We start from the raw sequence: 17929 nt of genomic DNA, 5'->3' as shown, positions 1-17929 counted from the left end.
ACAGCTAAAACTATTTGTCTCGGAGAGGAAACAGGCTGGAAGATTAGGTATTTGTATCTCTTGACTTCGACACTTTTGCAATGACAAGTGAAGCGTGACAGAGCTCCCCCGACTAGTGAAACAGCCTCGACCTTTGAGAACAATGTGGTGAATAGCATACTTGAAGTCAGTCAGTGTGTATGCATTAGTGTCCGAGCTGTTATTGGTAAACACTTGCACCAGACAGTACACCCACTTGACCCTCCTCTCGCAGTGATATGTTTTTTTTCTTAGTTACTGGCACTGCTTCAAAGTCTTTTGATTTATCCTATCCTCTCTCTAATGCACAAAATAAATTATTCAACAGACTTAACCTCCAACCCTCATGTCTACCCATATATCCCACACTCAAACACACCCTCGCTTGTAAGCGCTCACCCACAGAATGCAAGCATATATAACATATTTATATACACATTAGTACAAAGTGACAGAATGTATCAAACTCTCGCTTGTAAGGTTTAACTGGAGAATACCAAATTACAAGGAAGTTCCACGAAAGTGGATTTTCTTCTCAAAGGATCAAAGGATTGTAAGACTTTCGTCGTCCGAGTGACACGTGTCCGCCATACAGACATCAGAAGAAATCTCGCGATGTCAGCTTTGTACGATAATATTCCCACTGCGGTATCATGGGAAGAGTTTTCAAGTACCAGGATGTAAGCTCTTTCCTCGATTATATGTCATTGACCAGGAACTGAATACAAACTGTCATTGGACCTAATGGCGGGCCGCGTGTGCGTGGAGATGTTCAGACTGTTTGTGTTTACAGATATTTTATTTGTGTCTGCTGCCCTGAACACACATATGCGTGAGTATTTTACTGTGGGGTACTTTCCACACATTCAGTTTAATCATACAAAATTACTTGAAAAAATTATTTAATGATGTTGAGACTCGTTATAATGATTTCCTCCAGCTCAACTTACGACAGTATATCTGTCACTTTGAAATAAGTCAAATAAGATCATTTAACAATAAGCGAGACATTCAGTCCTTTTATTTGTATGCAGAGATGGGATTCAAAATTTTTTTTTTTTCATCACGGATTTTTTATCGGGAACTGTCATGATTTGTTTACAGAAAACGTTGCACTGGACAAATTATGTAACATCAGTTCTCGGCATGTAAATCGGGAGAATTTACTCTCAGGGAATTGCTCAGCAGCTATCAATGGAAACACAAATACTGTCTTAAATCTGTCTATAACTCCGCCAAACTGCATCCACACTGCGTTAAACGACTCTTCACCCTTCTGGTGGGTGGACCTGGGACAGGAGGTCGCCATCAGTGTCATCACGATCTACGGACGGACAAACTGTGAGATTAGTATTAAAAAATTGATATAAATAAAAAGTAATAATTTAACATATTTACTTATTTATTATTTGAGCTCTGTTTAATGTTTCTGTTAAAGTAAGCCCTGTTTTTACCTTCTTCATCTTTGTGCTGTTCAGATTTGACTTCATCACTTATTATAGGATTATCTGTCAGTGTTTTTAGTCAGGGGTTGATTCTGTCAAACATTACTGAGGTTGCTGTGGGCGGTGCCATTGTGTACAACGTCTGTCCAATAGAGGCAGGATTTATGATTCAAATATTTGTTGAAGAAAGATATATTTTGTGGATTTAGGGAACATCAGTCCCAAGTGACTGAAATTAAGTCTCGTTAAGACAGTCTCAAGTGTGAGCGGTGTTAGTAACCTTTAATAGAACTATAATATCTGGTATTCTGATGTCTGACTATCAAACTAAGAAAAAGAAACTCTCTTTTAGGATGGCGTGTATACTTGGAATCAATAGGTAATAATAAGGAGTAACTGTTAGCTCTATAGTTGTTCTACATGTATCGTATATTTTGTATTGATTCTTGTTATTTATTTATATACTTAAGCTTATACAGATCTTGCAAAAAGGTAGGTATAGTTCGGTTCAAAAAAAAAAAAAAAAGAAAGAAAACACGTTAATGTTTGTGCACGTGCGTCTATTTATTGTACAACAAAGTGTACTGTTGTAAATACACCGATAGTAAATATTGTGTTTATTCTATTGCTTCGTTATGTTTTAGTTTCTTGAGGCAAAAGCGACTCATTTCCTTTCACCTAAGTAAACTAAACTGAAAGTAAATAAGTGTAAAAAAAATCAAGCAGTGATTCAAACAAACTACTTTGAATGGTCTGTATAATGTACTCTTGTTAACGATAATATGATTTACGTTTTTTTTTAAATTTTTGTTTAATTTCAGTTACAGAGAGAATGATCTGCGTTAATGTTTTTCTTGATGGAAACGTCGTTAAGAGATTCAATGATACCAGCGGGTGGAACAACAATCAGTATGACATCACAGTGGGTCGTATTGCGCAAGTGGTCAACATCACCAGGGACTGTGGCACTAAAGAGGTTATGATCAACTTTTGTGAGGTACAGGTGTGGGGTACGTAATTAATTTCATTCAAATACATTTTTGTAAATGACCTTATGTTTCTTCTTCGTTTCTGATTTTGTTTAAATCGCTTACTTCTTATAATTCGCCATTTATGTACCTGATGAGTTTTTAAATACGAATAAGGACAAAAGTGTGTATGTATCCATTTGAATGTGCAAGCTCAGCTGCTGATCACACTGTGTATGCGTGTGTGCGAAAAACACATAAGACATGCAAACACTGTGTAAAAACGTACTTTTTCGTTAAACAAATAGCAACGATCTGTAATTGGGCTTCTCTTACTGTATGATGATTTACCGAATTGTATTCTTCAGTCTAGCGATAGTTTATTTGCTGTTAATGCCATACGGAAAACAATGCATTTCAAATAAAATACAAAACACAATAATCTCTAAAATGTTGACACCAACATGTCAGGGGCTGAACATGGGTTGCTCTGGGACAACTATCACCAAAGTTACAAGAGGAAGTGGGTCCGGGATCAGTTAAGTGTCGGCACATTTAATCAAATTGCAGCACTTAGTTCAGCTGTAGTCCACGCCCTCAAACTCTTAGAGACAACTCTTATGTTACCCCCTGGGTTAAGTCCCTTTGCGCTAAGGCCATGACACTAAACTGAGCAAAACACACGGTGATGCACAATGGGGTGTGGCGGCGATAATGGGAGACCTCTCAACCAAATATTGCAGTAAGGGTCGGCGGGATTGTTTGTCCTGCCCTCCACATGAGTGCCTTTATTGTAGACCCTCCACTCATTGACCAACTCTGGGGATTTGTCACGAACTTCCGGAGAAGATCCGACAATAAACAATACCACTGTCAGTCCCTTCACATAATTCCTGTAACCTCGCTGTTTATAATAAGGTTTGACAAACATATTCGTTATTTTTCTGTATTTCTTAGTTTTACTCTATTGGTTATTGTAGTTCTTTAACAAACGCCAGTGGATTAAATTCTTAATTTTAATTGTCTGTTGCATCTTGTACTATACAGTTTGTGACGACGGTTGGTATGGAGACAACTGTACACAAGTCTGTGGTCACTGTGCTGGTGGCTCTGTCTGTGACAAGATCAACGGCAGCTGTACATCCTGCGATACAGGCTTCCAGTTACCAAAGTGTACAGGTAGGGCAAATTTACTTTTACTGCAAATTAAAAAAAATAATCCCCCGACTTCAAGAAATTAATTGGAAGTTTACATCATAACGACTACAGTAAATAAAAGATATATGATCCATCTCAAAGGAAAAGACAAGTTCTCAAATAATTGCTAATAACATGCTGACTCGTTTTCACTCAAAATTTTCGGGTTCAAAGCTAATTGTTCAGTTATCATTGTCATTAAATTGCAGCAGTGCATGGACTCTTGGAGACCACACAAAGACCGGGATGTCTAATCTGTTCTGTTTGTAATGTCGTTTGTAAACATATCATATCAAAATATTCATCTGAAATGTATAATCTTGTCCCTGGCTCTAGATAGTTATATGGGCACTGTAGCACATCTGTAGGTCAAAGTTTACTCAAACTGCTACTAATGTTACAGAGTGTGCTGAGGGTCGGTATGGAGATAACTGCACACAGACATGTGGCAACTGCTCTAATGACTCCACCTGTGACAAAGTGAACGGAAGCTGTGGATCCTGCAAACCTGGTTACCAGCTACCTCTTTGTAAAGGTTGGTTACTGTTTTAAAATATCCTTTCATGTGTAATAACCCTACAGTGGTAAGATACTTATGCACACTGTCCAACCGATACAACATGTAACTGTCTCACAGTGACATACAAATAATGCCGGACTGCAAGCGTGTTTACACAGAGTGAAGTTCATGAAATCCTAGCAATAAATATGCTGTCTGGCAGTGTACTGTAACTTCCATAGTTTTTAAGACAATGTAAATGATGTTTATAACTATCCTAAATAAAACACCACTGCAAGTAACCTCACTGATTTTATTACAAATCATTACAAAACTCTTTACAGAATGTTCTGATGGTTGGTATGGAGCCGACTGCTCACAGACTTGTCGTCATTGCAGTAATAATTCAGTCTGTGACAATAAGACAGGCAGCTGCTTACCCTATGACACAGGATTTAAACCACCACTTTCTAAGAGTAAGGCGATGATTACTTTTATTGAAAGCAATTGTTCGTTTGTAATATTCACTCATCAAATAACCAGCCACTTACATATCAATACGCAGATGTATAAACTGATCAGAATAAGTTACAATACAATGCAATCTTATAAATACATCCTCAATAGCAATTCCAGATAGTAGTTTCAGAAATTTCTCTCATCACTGTTTTATTTCACTATAACTGTCATGATTCCTTGCAGAAAACGTTGCACTGGACAAATTATGTAACATCAGTTCTCGGCATGTAAATCGGGAGTATTTGACATCATGGAATTGCTCAGCAGCTATCAATGGAAACACAAACACTGTCTTAAATCTTTCTATTACTCCGCCAAACTGCATCCACACAGCGCTAAACGACCTTTCACCCTTCTGGTGGGTGGACCTGGGACAGAAGTTCGCCATCAGTGTCATCACGATCTACGGACGGACAAACTGTGAGATTACTATTATTAATATAATGAATAAAAATTTATTTAGCCGTTGTGGTAGCTCGTAAATTGTGTTTCTTCTAACGCGAGTATAGTTTTTAGTTTCCTCATTTTCGTGCTGTTGGCACTTTGTCTTCTTAATCGTTTATTGTAGGATTATCTATCATTGTTTTGAGTAAAAGTATGTAGCAGCTCGCCGGCCTTTGTTCAGCCGATGAGTAAAGCCCAAGTATCCATTGCCCCCGCCCATTGCCCCCACCCATTGCTCTACCTGTCCCCTGGCCATCCATCAAACATTTTATTAATACCTCCTCACACTGCTAACAGTCATGACCAAAACCGCTTTGAACGTGTTTGTCTTGCTGTAAGTAATACTTAAAGCCAGTACAATTGCAATCAACAAAACAAACATAGTTGCTTGTAAGAATATAAGTTCAGAGAACAAATCTCTCAACGGCACACAAACACGATTTTGGTAAACTTTGTCGTCCTTTATCATTTAGTTTGGAAGTTTGTATGCAGACGGTTGGTCAACGGTAACGAGGCGTTACTGTCTAGATATTCAGCCTGGGTCTGGTTTGATTCGACTTTTAAGTTAGGAGGATGCTGTAAAACATTATCGAGATTGCGGAAAGTTATGGCACTATATATCACACTTAATCTGAAAACGGTTTATTTTACTGCCGAGGACATTGTTCGGTTAGCGAGTTCTCCCTGTCATGTAAAGTGTAGCTAAAAGTGTACAGCAGTAATTAAAACAAGATTAAATAGTCAGTATAACATATTTAATGTAGTTGACGACACCTGAATCTTTGCTTCTTATTGATTTCAGTTATAAACAGAATGATCTGCGTTAATGTTTCTCTTGACGGAAAAGTCGTCAAAAGATTCAGCGATGAGAGCGGGTGGATCAACAATCAGTATGACATCTCAGTGGGTCGTAGAGGGCGAGTGGTCAACATCACCAAGGACTGCAACAGTGACAAGTTCACGATCAACATTTGCGAGGTACAAGTGTGGGGTAAGTCTGTAATTTCGTTCAAATTAATTTTTAAAATGACCATATATCTGTCTTTGTGTTTTTGATGCATCTTGTACTGTGCAGTATGTGACGACGGTTGGTATGGAGACAACTGTACACAACCATGTGGTCACTGTGCTGCTGACTCTGTCTGTGACAAGATCAACGGCAGCTGTACATCCTGCCATACAGGCTTCCAGTTACCAATGTGTACGGGTAGGTGGATTTTTATATTTACTGAAAATAAAAATGAGAACTCTCGTCATCAGGAGAGTAAAGGGATTCTTCCGCGTCGACTCAAAGAGTCCATCGATATTCAGCACTCTTCCTCAACTGCAAACAACATAACCCTAACTCGTGACAAAGGCGGCATCATATTATAGTATGTTCATTCACTGTCATGACAGTCATCTTCAGCTCGTCCTTGCTATACTAGAGTTCGAAATTACAGATCCGTTTGGCGACCACGCTTGAGGGAACTGATGGTTAAACATTGCACTAAAGGATTTAATGATGTCACTGGACAGTAAAATGTGGTTAGCACACTGGCCTACCCCTGCGTCTCATTATGCCGGGATTTCTAACCATTTCTGTTCATGGTATCGTTTGTAGAATATCATAAAAACAATAAACCTCTGAGAACTAGTATCGCGTACTTGGCTCCGCTCAGCATTTTTGCACTGAAGCAAGTCTCTAGGGTGAAAGTCCGGATCCACTGACTTCTGCTCATCTTTCAGAGTGTGCTGACGGTTGGTATGGAGTCAACTGCACACAGAGATGTGATTTTTGTTGACATTCGTATGAACTTTAGTAAACGATATTTATTTCAGAGCCGGTGGAGTCAAGTCAACCTAACTTCAGACTTACTCCTGTCGCTGCTGTTGTTGAAATTGTTTCAACTGTAACTGTTGCCGCAGTCGTTGTTATGATCGTTGTTGTGGTCGTTGTGGTGTGGTTAAGGTAAGAAAAATGTAGATGCTACCATAAACAAACCTTTAGATCATGTCACACTATACCTGATCAGGTGCAAATAAACCACAGCTTTCATGGATGTTTGCGGTCCTTGTAAGTTTTCTCTTTGACAGAACTGTTTGTAATGTTATATTAAATATCCTGCCTACGTTCTCGTCAGTGTGTGTATACGTATGAGAGTGTGTGTGTGTGGATGTGGGTTGGTATGTGACTATGAAAGGGTGTGACGGTGCGCGAACAGATTATTTTAACTGTTAGACAAACGGTCGCAAATATTTGTCAAAATTTATTAGACCTATTAAAAATTGCAAATGATTCAAGGCTGCTTTCTATTGTTTCTGACTTATACATTTCCACGAATAGGCGAACAAGACAATTAAGAATGCGGAAAGCTGAACTATTAAAAGGAAAAGAAACGAACACAGAAAATGAATATTCAGTCTCAGGAAGTTTGGTGAATATCAGTCAAAGCAGAGGTGAGACCAAATTATATATATACTATATTATTTATTTTTTTCGTACTATGTACCTACATAAATCTGTTGCATAACACCAACAAGACTTGAGTTAAAAGTTTTTATCATATATTTGATTGTATCTATCTTTTCCTATTTCCAGTAATAGAAACCTGACAGTAATGCATTGCAGTCTATGTAAAATAAATGAAATTAATAAGTGTAAACTGGTCAACTTGCATAAAGACTCAGAAATGTTTCTTTCAATTATAACTGGAGGACAAAGATTCGTGATGATAACAATCTTTCAGCTGCAGGTTTGCCAGAAGACATGGGAGCTTCGTCTCTTGGAAGCCAAAATCAAAAAGAAGATAAAACACCGGTTACAGCTCGTAAATCTCTGGCGATAACAGAAACAACTGTAAACAAAACAATATATGAAAACCTCGAACTGAAGTCAAATGTTCCCATACATTCCCATGACAGTCAGTCAGCAATGTCTCTAACAAAACCAGACAAAGAAGATATGGACACTGCGAACAATGTAGACGAGGAAGAAGGCATCTACAACACGGAGGAGACCTACGCCCTCTACAGGTCACTGGGGTCATCCTCCATATTTGATGACCTGCAAAAGTCGTTGCTGGATAGTCTTACCTCTGGAAAACTAGAGATGGAATTTGCGGTAATTTTCTCGGGAAAATATTATTTGAGCTGTTAAAAGAAACTTTTTGATAATTCTTGCTGGATTGTCAGCAAATATAATAACTGAGCAAAAAGCGTACAATTAGCTCTGACAATCGTAAAATTAAATTGCTTTGTTATTAAATTTGTTGCCTTTATACTATTTGGTTATATCTTTTACAGAATAAATGTAATACTATTAGAGAAAATTTCAATTTCAGTTTTAATGACATTTGTGTAAACTTTCTTTTTCAGGAATTTAGCAAAGAAATGCGTCATCCTCACGAGGCTGGTCGGAAAACTGAAAACTTAAAGAAGAATCGCTTCAAGGCGCTGTGTGCTTGTAGGTGACTTGTTCTACTCTCAAATAATCTACAGTTTAATGATTTCTGATATTTTGTGAGTGAGCTTGTATTTGGAACTAAATGTTAGTAAGCAGTTTACACTAATCATTTGAAACATTTTCTAACATTTTGTATGACAGACCTGTAAGCAAGCATTAAAAAACCCAAGAATTTAAAGCATCTTATGAACATTATTTAAGTTTGTCTGTTTTCTCAGACGATCATTCTCGGGTTGTTCTTCGTCGACCAAAAGGAGACAGAAACACGGATTACATCAACGCGAGTTACATTAAGGCAAGTAGGCCCTGCAATGAGTGTGTAAATAAATGCAGAGATATAAAAACTGTTAATTTGTCTCGTGTCCGCACAATTTTGTCAATTCAAACACATTTTGGTGAAAACTTCGTAATGTGAGCAATCAGTCTTTTCTTTTTTCAGGGATACCTAGGAGAAAAGGCATATATCGCAACACAAGGTAAACCTCTCTTATCATTAAGTACCCTCTTTTACTTGACAGAAAGTGAAGGAAAAAGAGTTAAACCTTTAAGAACATAAAGTATCAATATTTCTTATCGTCTCACAACTTACATCAACATTGTTTCTGAAATTATCGTTCTACTAAAAATATCATTTTTAAATGTCTCGTGTCCATTCGTGTAAAAGCAGCAAAAGGTCCTCTCACTATCCGTCAGGAATGTATACCAATAGACTAAGGACCCATTGCTTTTAACGTGCATTTAAACCAAATTTATATTCATTCATCTGTATTTATTTTATGTTAGTGTCTGCTGTTAATGCACAGAAGCTTTATTTTGAGCTGACTGCTTTTACTTTTGACTTCAGGTCCGCGGTCTCACACGGTAGATGACCTGTGGTGGATGGTGTGGCAGGAGAATGTCACTCAGATCATCATGTTGACCAGCATCAAGGAGGACGGCAAGGTGTGCAGTCTTCCTGAAGTTGTTATTCTTTTCATTTGCATCAGATGACTCTGTCTCGATGTCTGATGGCTGTATCTTAATTATTATTGAATTAATTTAAATGTTCACTGAAAGCACGTCTCTTCCTTCAGCAGGACTTCTAACAGTCCACAGAATGTTATTCCTTTTTCACTCTCTTTTTCCGTTTTTTTTTTTTTTATTATTAAACACGCAGGACAAGTGTGAAGAGTACTGGCCATCAGCCGGCACAACAACGACATATGGTCACGTGTCTGTGACAGCCCTGAAGACGGACAGCAGAGCCGATTTCGTTGTTCGGTATTTTGTGCTGGAGTCAAAACAGGTAGCAATAGTTTTTGAAGAAAATTTTATTTTTAAACAAGTCTTATATGCATCCACTGCCGTGCACTGGACGCCACTGCACTCGATGTCACCAGAGGCTTAAACGGCCTCTAGCTCTAACATTTACATAAGTTTAGACCATCTAAGCAAAGGTTACTTTTACAGAGTGTACATAAAAAAATCAGCCAGATATTTATCCACCCATCTGTCTAATTACCTACCCATCCATAGATCTTTTATGTACCATTATAATTTATGCATGCAGGCTGCTGGGGCAGTGAAAAAAATTAAATTCAGTTTTTAACTGAATGCACGCTTTTCATTATTGCTCTCATGGCATTTAACATCATCTAATCCAGATGCTTCGGATCTAATCAATGCTTTCATTTGTTCGATTGAATCGCAAGCGGTTATGCAGATGAAGAGAAACAAAGATAAATGTATACCGCAAATGCAGATTCTCTTGTGTCTGTCACTTTGCTCCAAAGTTATTTCTCCATGTCAAGGCTCGTAAGAAGGTATGAGTGGAAGGTATCTCAGTATCATTATATGTAATGTCTCGTAGGACGGTGACCAGCGGACGGTATCTCAGTATCACTACCTGGTGTGGCCTGACCACGGGGTGCCGTCCACCTACTCGCTGGTCAGCTTCTGGCGCTACGTCAAGGCACGTGCACAGGGGGCCATACCTGTCGTACACTGCAGGTAAGCCTTTGTGATTACGTAACTCCTTTCTTTCAGTCTTATCTGTAAATGTGTTTGTGTATTAATTTCAATGCCGGATTATAGACTGATAGTGTCCTTTGGACAGTCCAAAACATTATAGCCCTCCAATTTATAAGCTGGAAAGTCATAAATTGTTTAAGAGTTAACATTTTTTAACGTCCAAACTTAGGTCAGACTCAAAAACTGTTCAAAGTATTTCTTATAATTAATTTTCTTTATCGCCAAAAACATTGAACAATAGAAGCAAAATACATGTCTTCAACTGATGGACGCACCCAACTACCATCAAACATGAATTTTTATTTTCTTATTTTACTTTTTTGTGTCAGTACAACTATCCAATGAAACGATCTGTCCATAAAAATTTCTATTCAATACAATGTGATATAAATGTTGTGTGACTGAAACCTAAACCTTTATTCAAACTAGTGCGGGAGTTGGGCGCACAGGCACGTACATCGCTCTAGACATCGCCTCGGACCTGAGTTCACGTGGACACGACGTAAACGTCAAGGACATCGTCAGACGACTACGTGAAGATCGAACGCTGATGGTCCAGACTGCAGTAGGTCGCAGTTTGGTTTTCTTTGTAAGAGCTGTAAATTTGTATTTTGAGGAACTTACAAAACTCCCACAATATATGAAATATTTTCAAGAAACTAAATTAAGCAATAAAAACATTTTGACCTGTCAACAGGAACAGTATAAGTTCCTTCATGAAGTCATTCTGGAAGAATATACCAGCCGCGGAACCAGGATGACCTTTGACCAGTTTGATCTTGTGTTTCCAGACAACTCTCGAATAAATAAGGAATTCAAGGCAAGTAAACATGTCTAAACACATTTGTTAACAAATCTTGTTTTGTTTTCATGTTGTAGCTCCGCAACTCACGCAAAAGATCAAGTTTGTTATTTGAGTTTATATATCTCAAACCTACACAGCTATGCACGAGTACAGAAATTTTACTTTACAGGTCTTAACACAAATGGGGCAATTCGTGCCCAAATCAGCCCACACAATCACTGAATCTCAGTGAATGTGACTAAGCATAGAATTGTGAAGACACCAACAGGTAAAATACTAATTTGCTTTTGCTTTGTTACATGAGTGTTTTTCATCCTTTACTTTATTATTTGAAGACATGCTTTAAGAATCAATCAGAAATTAAATTCCTTCATGAATTCATGAACATTTCATGAATATTTTTTTTCAAATATATATATATATTTTTCCAAATTAAAATTCTATGAAAAGTATTTAATTGACTACAATCTTTGTGAACTTGCAGATGACAGCAGCCTGGTGCATCTCTCTGACCACGTGCCTGTGAGAAATCAAAACATCAGGACTGTTCATATGTCGGTGAATGACAGTTTACAGTATCAACTAATCTTCATAAATAAGAAGAGTTAAATTTAAATCATGATATTTTATTCTGTGACGAGTTCGCATCGAACGACGGGAGCTTCACCGTCCCGATGTTCATTACAAAATAAGCAGCAAAACCCAACCGTGATAACCGCTCACTAATCACACTAATACTGTGTCTCTTAACTTAAGAACCATTCATATTCGAGTGATAATTAATATTCACATTTTCTCAAAGTTCAATACATTAGTAAAGTGATGAAACAACCTGCTTTTTAAATACACAGAATGTTATTTGTGCTTTGTCGTTCTTTTCAACTTTACTGTTCAATTATTTATTGCAAAATAAAAGTAGCTAAAACTCATCAATGAATACCGCTCATCTATTGAACCATGTTTTTTAAATTAAGAGACATACGACTTATATAGCATTCATATTTTATGACATTAAAAGATTTAATATAATGTTTAAGTCAGTTTTTATAAATACCTGAGGACTGTATTCTTTTGCTTGCATCCAGTCGTTTAGGAAGAGACAAGGGCTCATCCTGACTCAGCTTCCCTTGCCGGACACCGTGGTGGACATGTGGCGTCATGATTGACGGATGGGACGTCAACACTGTTGTTTCTCTCGGACACAAAGACCAGAGTACATCGGTCAAGGTAAAGAGTGAGATACTGTTTATAGATAAAGTTTCATTTTTTTGCTCCAACAGAACACTTTTTAGAGAACTTGTAGCTATCTTTTTTTTACAAATGTTTCAGAACAACTGCCGATTCTGGCCAGAAACAGCAGAGGACACACTAACAACTGGACAACACACCGTCAGCCTTACGTCCTCTTCTGCTCTTGGACCTCATCTCACCTGCTATAATCTGTCCTTGGCAACTAAGGTCTCTTTAGTAACTCTTCTACCGTGATGGACGTTCTGCCACGAGTTACCATTTTATAACTGAGTTATTAGCATTTTGTAATATTTATGAAAATGTAAACAACTACATGAATGTTGATCGAAAGTCAGTATTAATTTCTATGATCAATAGAAAACAATCAAACAAAATGTTGGCAATTTTTAACGCATAAATAAAACATTTGAAAATTGATGTACCAGTCAAAACCACAATACTAAATGTGTTGTAAGAACTCAGTAGCTGTTCTATGTGTAACTGTCATTTGTCTCTGCGAACTTAAAATTCTTCATAAATATGCTTTTCATGGTCATGTGGTGGTCACATCGATATCATTTTGTCATAAATAAATATTGCATACAGTAAAACGACCAATGTCTTTTCTGCAAAGGCAACCAGTTCTAAACAGATCCGTGTCCTATGTTATGATGACTGGAATGACCTGGTGCCAGGCAGCATTTCAGACTTTCTTCGCTTGATAGACATTCTTGAGTCATGGCATGTTGAAGAGGACATCTCACCCCTAGTTGTACAATGCGAGTAAGTCTTAGTTATTTAAATTTTACATATAAAGAATACATGTAATCTCCTTCTGAACATCATTACTGTTAATTACTTTATTTTTATTATATTTTTGCCGAAAAGCATACACAGACCACATGAGTCTGGAACATTGAATTAGGTTAAAACTTGACTTTCTTAATTTCAAATCTCTTGGTAGCACCTAGCGACTCTCGATGACTGTAAACATTCATATCTTAACTAGAATATAAACTGTAAACATGCTTTTAAGGCAGAATTTTCTTTCAGTGACGGGATGACAAGAAGTGGGATGTTCTGTGCACTGTATGATATCATTAATCGGGACAGACATGACCAGGAGATAGATGTCTACCTGTCTGTGCGACATGTACAAAAATTCATACCACAGGCAATCACAACAGAGGTAGTGTTTGAAAAGCTTTAAAATAGTAAATTTATTTAAACAATAGTTTATTCCAAACTTATCAGATTACGAAATTTTGAAAATACAAATGATATTTACTAGATAAAAATAATGAATGAAAAGTCAAATAAAATTAACTTTTCAATTTTAATTGGATTACTTCCCTGATGTGATAACAGTCTCGTTATTGTTTTGTATTTGTCCTTATATCTACAGATGGAATATCATTACTGCTACCGGACTGTACAAGAGTACAAGCTTCAAACTGTGTACCAAAACTCTTGACCAAACTTGCATGTACTCCCAGTGTTTTTGCAATATGATATCCCTTGTGAATGAGAAACTTCTAGGAAATGAAGTGTTTAGGATAAAATAGAAGACTGATTTGATTGTATGTTATGTAGATAAATCACGATGGAAAGATATAGCACTGACAGATATGAACCTCACTTTCTTCTGATTGCTTTAAAAGTTGTATAAAAATCCATTGATAAGAACTGATTGCTGCAGTTTACCTCCGATTCTTTCTAATATTTTTCTTTGCGCTTTGTGTGCAGTAAAGTGTAGAAAAATAGGTGGTGGTAGGGGAAGACTAAGAGGGTGGGTGTGTATTTGTGTGTTGGGGGTGGTGTGAGAGAGAGAGAGTGAGATTTTGTGTGTCTGTGCGTCGTGTTACATAAATTGCTGCTATAATATACTGTAACAAGAGCCATTTTCAAACTATGTTTTTTTTTAAATCTTTGTAATTAGTCGCTTTCATGAACTATATTTTACTGTCAGAGGATTAAAGATGCGCGACAGTAAAGTATTACCTCAAGCGAAAGAAATACTCAGAGTGACTGTTGGAAGTCTAACCCTATCATCTGAGCTTTAAAATAGAAAGACTTATTGGAATCCTGTATTGTTAGAACTAATCTGTTTTTGTACAAATTATTTGGAAAAATCCTGTATAAAGTATACTCCCATATCCTGCACCAAGGAGGTTTGTATCACTTCTGAAGCAGGGTATTCTTCCACGAAAATTAGGAAGCCAAAGAAGTAAGTATAAGATTAAAACTATACTGTACTCATTACAATAAAAAGATCAGCCAGAGGAGGGACACGAAGTACCTGTCGAACCATTGATGAACGCAGACCACAACAAAGACAAAATGAACGGTACAAATAAGAAGTTTAAAAAAAAAATAGATAAAAAATACACACATATATATGATGGAAAAATACACTTACACGTACACGCAAGAGAAACGGGAACTACCCCACGAAAAGAAAAGAAAAAGAGGGATGTTAGTAAGAAAAAAAAATAATCAATGAAAAAACAAACAACGAAACAGTTAGACACCAGCACACATCGCGACACAGTACTGCAAGAGTTGTTGCCCCTGAGTCCGTTGACCTGACGTAGATTGTAGAACACTGTGCACTCTGTTGACACTGTCTCCTTCAGTTCTGTGGCCTTACGCGACACTCTCGCGCTGACCATAACCACACTGTCTGTACGATGTGTGCCGGGACCCTTTGCTGTTCACAGTTCACAGTTTACAGTTCACAGTTGCCTTGCTGACTCCACGACGCCAATTGACGAAGAAGAGGGAACGAAGAAATGAATGGAGGACGAAACGTAGAATGGTTGACACTTCGCACAATCCGGGGCGGAAAGGCGAAGAAGAAGAGGTGACAAAATAGAAGAAATGCAGTGACGACAAGAACCAGGACGAGATTGGCGATATCACATGAAGAATGTAAGATAAAAAGAAGACAATGACGAAAAGATGATAGAACTGTCGGAAACACGTACAAAAAGGCACGTACACAATGCTTCTAGAGAAAATGAAAGAACAACAACCACTAGGTGTCCGGCGGTCACCCGCTCTCAACAACAGAATCGGGAGACAAATCCCACAAACACGAGGGGTCGTTGAGCTGAGGCACTTGCTTTCATTTCTCCGTCATAAAAATTTCAATCTCTTCTTTCAAATCAAAAAACCGTTTTAGTACCTTTCCTCGGCTCAACCAGCAGACCCCCACTGGATTATACCTTGCTAGAAAGCCCGGAGTCTGTCTTTTCAATTTCTTTAACGACTGATTCAAATATTAACCAATCAAAAGATCACTAATCCCCTGTGGAATTCGGCGTCCCTCTTCTCAAACACTGGTTTTCCTCCCAAGATGAAAATCAAGAATGAAATCCATCGAAGAAAGATTCAGAGACGCCCTTACGTAGGAATAAGTACTTCTTCCCTTTTTTTTAGGTTTTTTTTTTTTGTTCTTTTTATTACTAACATGCCGACTTCCTGCACTGTGGCAGAAGTGTCAAAGGCCGGATGGCACCGCGTCGCGGGCCGGATATGGCCCGCGGGCCGTAGGATGGACAAAAAAAAAAAAAAAAAAACAATAATGACAGCTCCGAGTTTGAACACTCCACATATCAAAGTCGTTGTTCGTAACCACTACACTACAGAGGCGCAGCTCACGGAAGTCTCTAATCTAACGTACTTGTAGTTTAACATTGTCTGTGTTGTGTTGGTCTCTCATTTATTTTACCTTTGAGGGTATCTCGGCGCATTGAGCGTATCTCTATGATACGGAATTTGCGCGTTATAAAAACCCATCATCATCATCACCTTTACCTGTCATCAGTTGTAGGCCTTGAGTTATTTTGCCTGTCGCAAATAACTTTATGCAGCCCTTCATAGTGTTTGCAAGTTGTTGAATTAGCTGCAGAACAAGTTTCATACCTTCCAAAGATTGAAGCGAAGGGTTTTTACTTAGCACGGTCGGCCCAGCTCGCTGACGTCACGCTCCCGAAAGCTCCCGAAGTTTTTATCTTCATTGCGACCTTTGCGAAAAAAATTAATCAGCGAGCGGGACACTAGCGCCCTCTAGCGAAGTGTAGCAGCGTCGTTCTCATCGCTCAAACCACAGAGACATTATCATAACGTCTATTCTCCAACCATTGTGTACGACGCTGAAACGTTTCGCCACCGATTCCTGTTGCATTGTCTTCTTTCGCTGTTAAGCATCATATTTTCTACATCGAGAGATAAGTCTGTCAGTTTATTTCATAGAATCTCGTAGTTTGCGGCACCAGAATCACTTTCGTTCTTAGATTTCGGATTTGAGCAGCAATGGTGACACCATTCGGACTGCTTGTTGTGTCTTTACTAGCGCGTCGTCCGCCTTCAGTAGGTAAGTTTTCACTTGATATTTCTTTATAGTTTCCGCTTAGTATCTCTAATTTTCCACATTAATATTGAAAGAGTTCTTTATTCTTCATTCTGTCGGGTAAAGAGGATTAAGGTTTGTAATGGCAGTCCGGTCTTATCCGGTTTAGTAGTACATGTCTGTACATGACAGAGCTGCTGAGCTATTAATAGTATCATGCAACTTCACTTTCATGGCGGGACAAGCCACACAGCAGTAAGTCTGGTAGGAGCGCTTCACGCATTCAAAGTTGTCAGGAAAATAACGGTCTGGCCGGTCTTTTGCGTTTGTTTTCCTTTTTTTTTTATTTTTGCCTTTTCCTTTGTGTTTTGGTCATTTTGTGCAGTTGTTTTTCTGATCGTCTGCTTCGCCCGCGTACATTTCATTGCGTCACTCGCTGACGTCATTTTCTTTGTGCTGGAAGAACGAACGTCGTTTAGAAGTGTAAAGACTGTTGGTGTGTAGGAGCGTAGGTGTTAGGCAGACTGTGGTGTTTCACGAGTAAGGAAGAAAAGAAATATAGGAAATTGTCTGCATGTTAGAACCAAAATGTCTTGGCCAGACCTTATTTTTCTTCCTCAGCGATCATAAAGCTAAATGTTCGGCATGACAAGCATCAGACGTTCTAATGAAAAAATAACTACTGGATTAACACTCACTAATAGGTACTTAATGCAGGATAATAGAATAATCGATCCAGCTTTATCATTGTTACCTAACTATCAATTCCGGTTTAAAATTAGCATTTTTCCTCGACAATTTATGCTGGAGGTAAAAACATATTTTTTTATATTTAATTTTTTTTTTTTTTTTTTGTAGAACAAATTTATTCTCAGTTTCTTTTTTGTGCGTTTTATTAGCATTGTATGCAGGAAGAAACACTTTATTTGTTTTCGCGAGTTCCTTTTTATTTCTTAGCAGTTATTTTTTACATAAAATAGATCTACGCTATCGTC

General features: G+C 37.9%; 3 protein-coding genes across 8 annotated transcripts in view; all 3 read left to right on the top strand.

Moving 5' to 3' along the window:
• LOC112572661 (receptor-type tyrosine-protein phosphatase kappa-like) overlaps positions 1–17929 on the top strand; it is a 503329-nt gene that overhangs the window by 72922 nt on the left and 412478 nt on the right. The window lies entirely within an intron of this gene.
• On the top strand, positions 600–15188 carry LOC112572666. 2 transcript variants are annotated; one of them, XM_025252457.1, is made up of 27 exons: positions 600–850; positions 1123–1359; positions 2285–2473; positions 3479–3610; positions 4032–4163; positions 4472–4603; positions 4830–5066; positions 5893–6081; positions 6166–6297; positions 6912–7041; positions 7417–7529; positions 7826–8193; positions 8448–8535; positions 8754–8830; positions 8975–9011; positions 9380–9477; positions 9692–9820; positions 10385–10524; positions 10975–11110; positions 11243–11365; positions 11520–11618; positions 11835–11908; positions 12436–12577; positions 12680–12808; positions 13215–13363; positions 13634–13769; positions 13986–15188. In XM_025252457.1, the coding sequence occupies exons 1-21, from the start codon at positions 763–765 to the stop codon at positions 11580–11582; spliced, it is 2970 nt and encodes a 989-aa protein (XP_025108242.1). In that variant the 5' UTR covers positions 600–762; the 3' UTR covers positions 11583–11618; positions 11835–11908; positions 12436–12577; positions 12680–12808; positions 13215–13363; positions 13634–13769; positions 13986–15188. The 2 variants fall into 2 exon arrangements, with proteins under 2 accessions (XP_025108242.1, XP_025108241.1); XM_025252456.1 differs by having other exon boundaries at positions 601–850; positions 7820–8193; positions 13986–15187.
• The window catches only part of LOC112572669 (multiple epidermal growth factor-like domains protein 6), a 33766-nt gene continuing 32483 nt past the window's right edge, over positions 16647–17929 (top strand). For 2 of the 4 annotated variants that reach the window (XM_025252463.1, XM_025252462.1), the window contains exon 1: positions 16647–16958. In XM_025252463.1, the coding sequence (XP_025108248.1) occupies positions 16898–16958 (61 nt within the window). In that variant the 5' untranslated portion in view covers positions 16647–16897. The remainder of the gene's footprint in view (positions 16959–17929) is intronic. The other 2 variants (XM_025252464.1, XM_025252465.1) reach the window with 2 other exon arrangements.

The sequence above is a fragment of the Pomacea canaliculata genome, linkage group LG9 (assembly GCF_003073045.1).
Source record: "Pomacea canaliculata isolate SZHN2017 linkage group LG9, ASM307304v1, whole genome shotgun sequence".
Classification (NCBI taxonomy): domain Eukaryota; kingdom Metazoa; phylum Mollusca; class Gastropoda; order Architaenioglossa; family Ampullariidae; genus Pomacea; species Pomacea canaliculata.
Note: the sequence above shows the minus strand (reverse complement) of the source record. Positions and strands in the feature narration are given on the sequence as shown.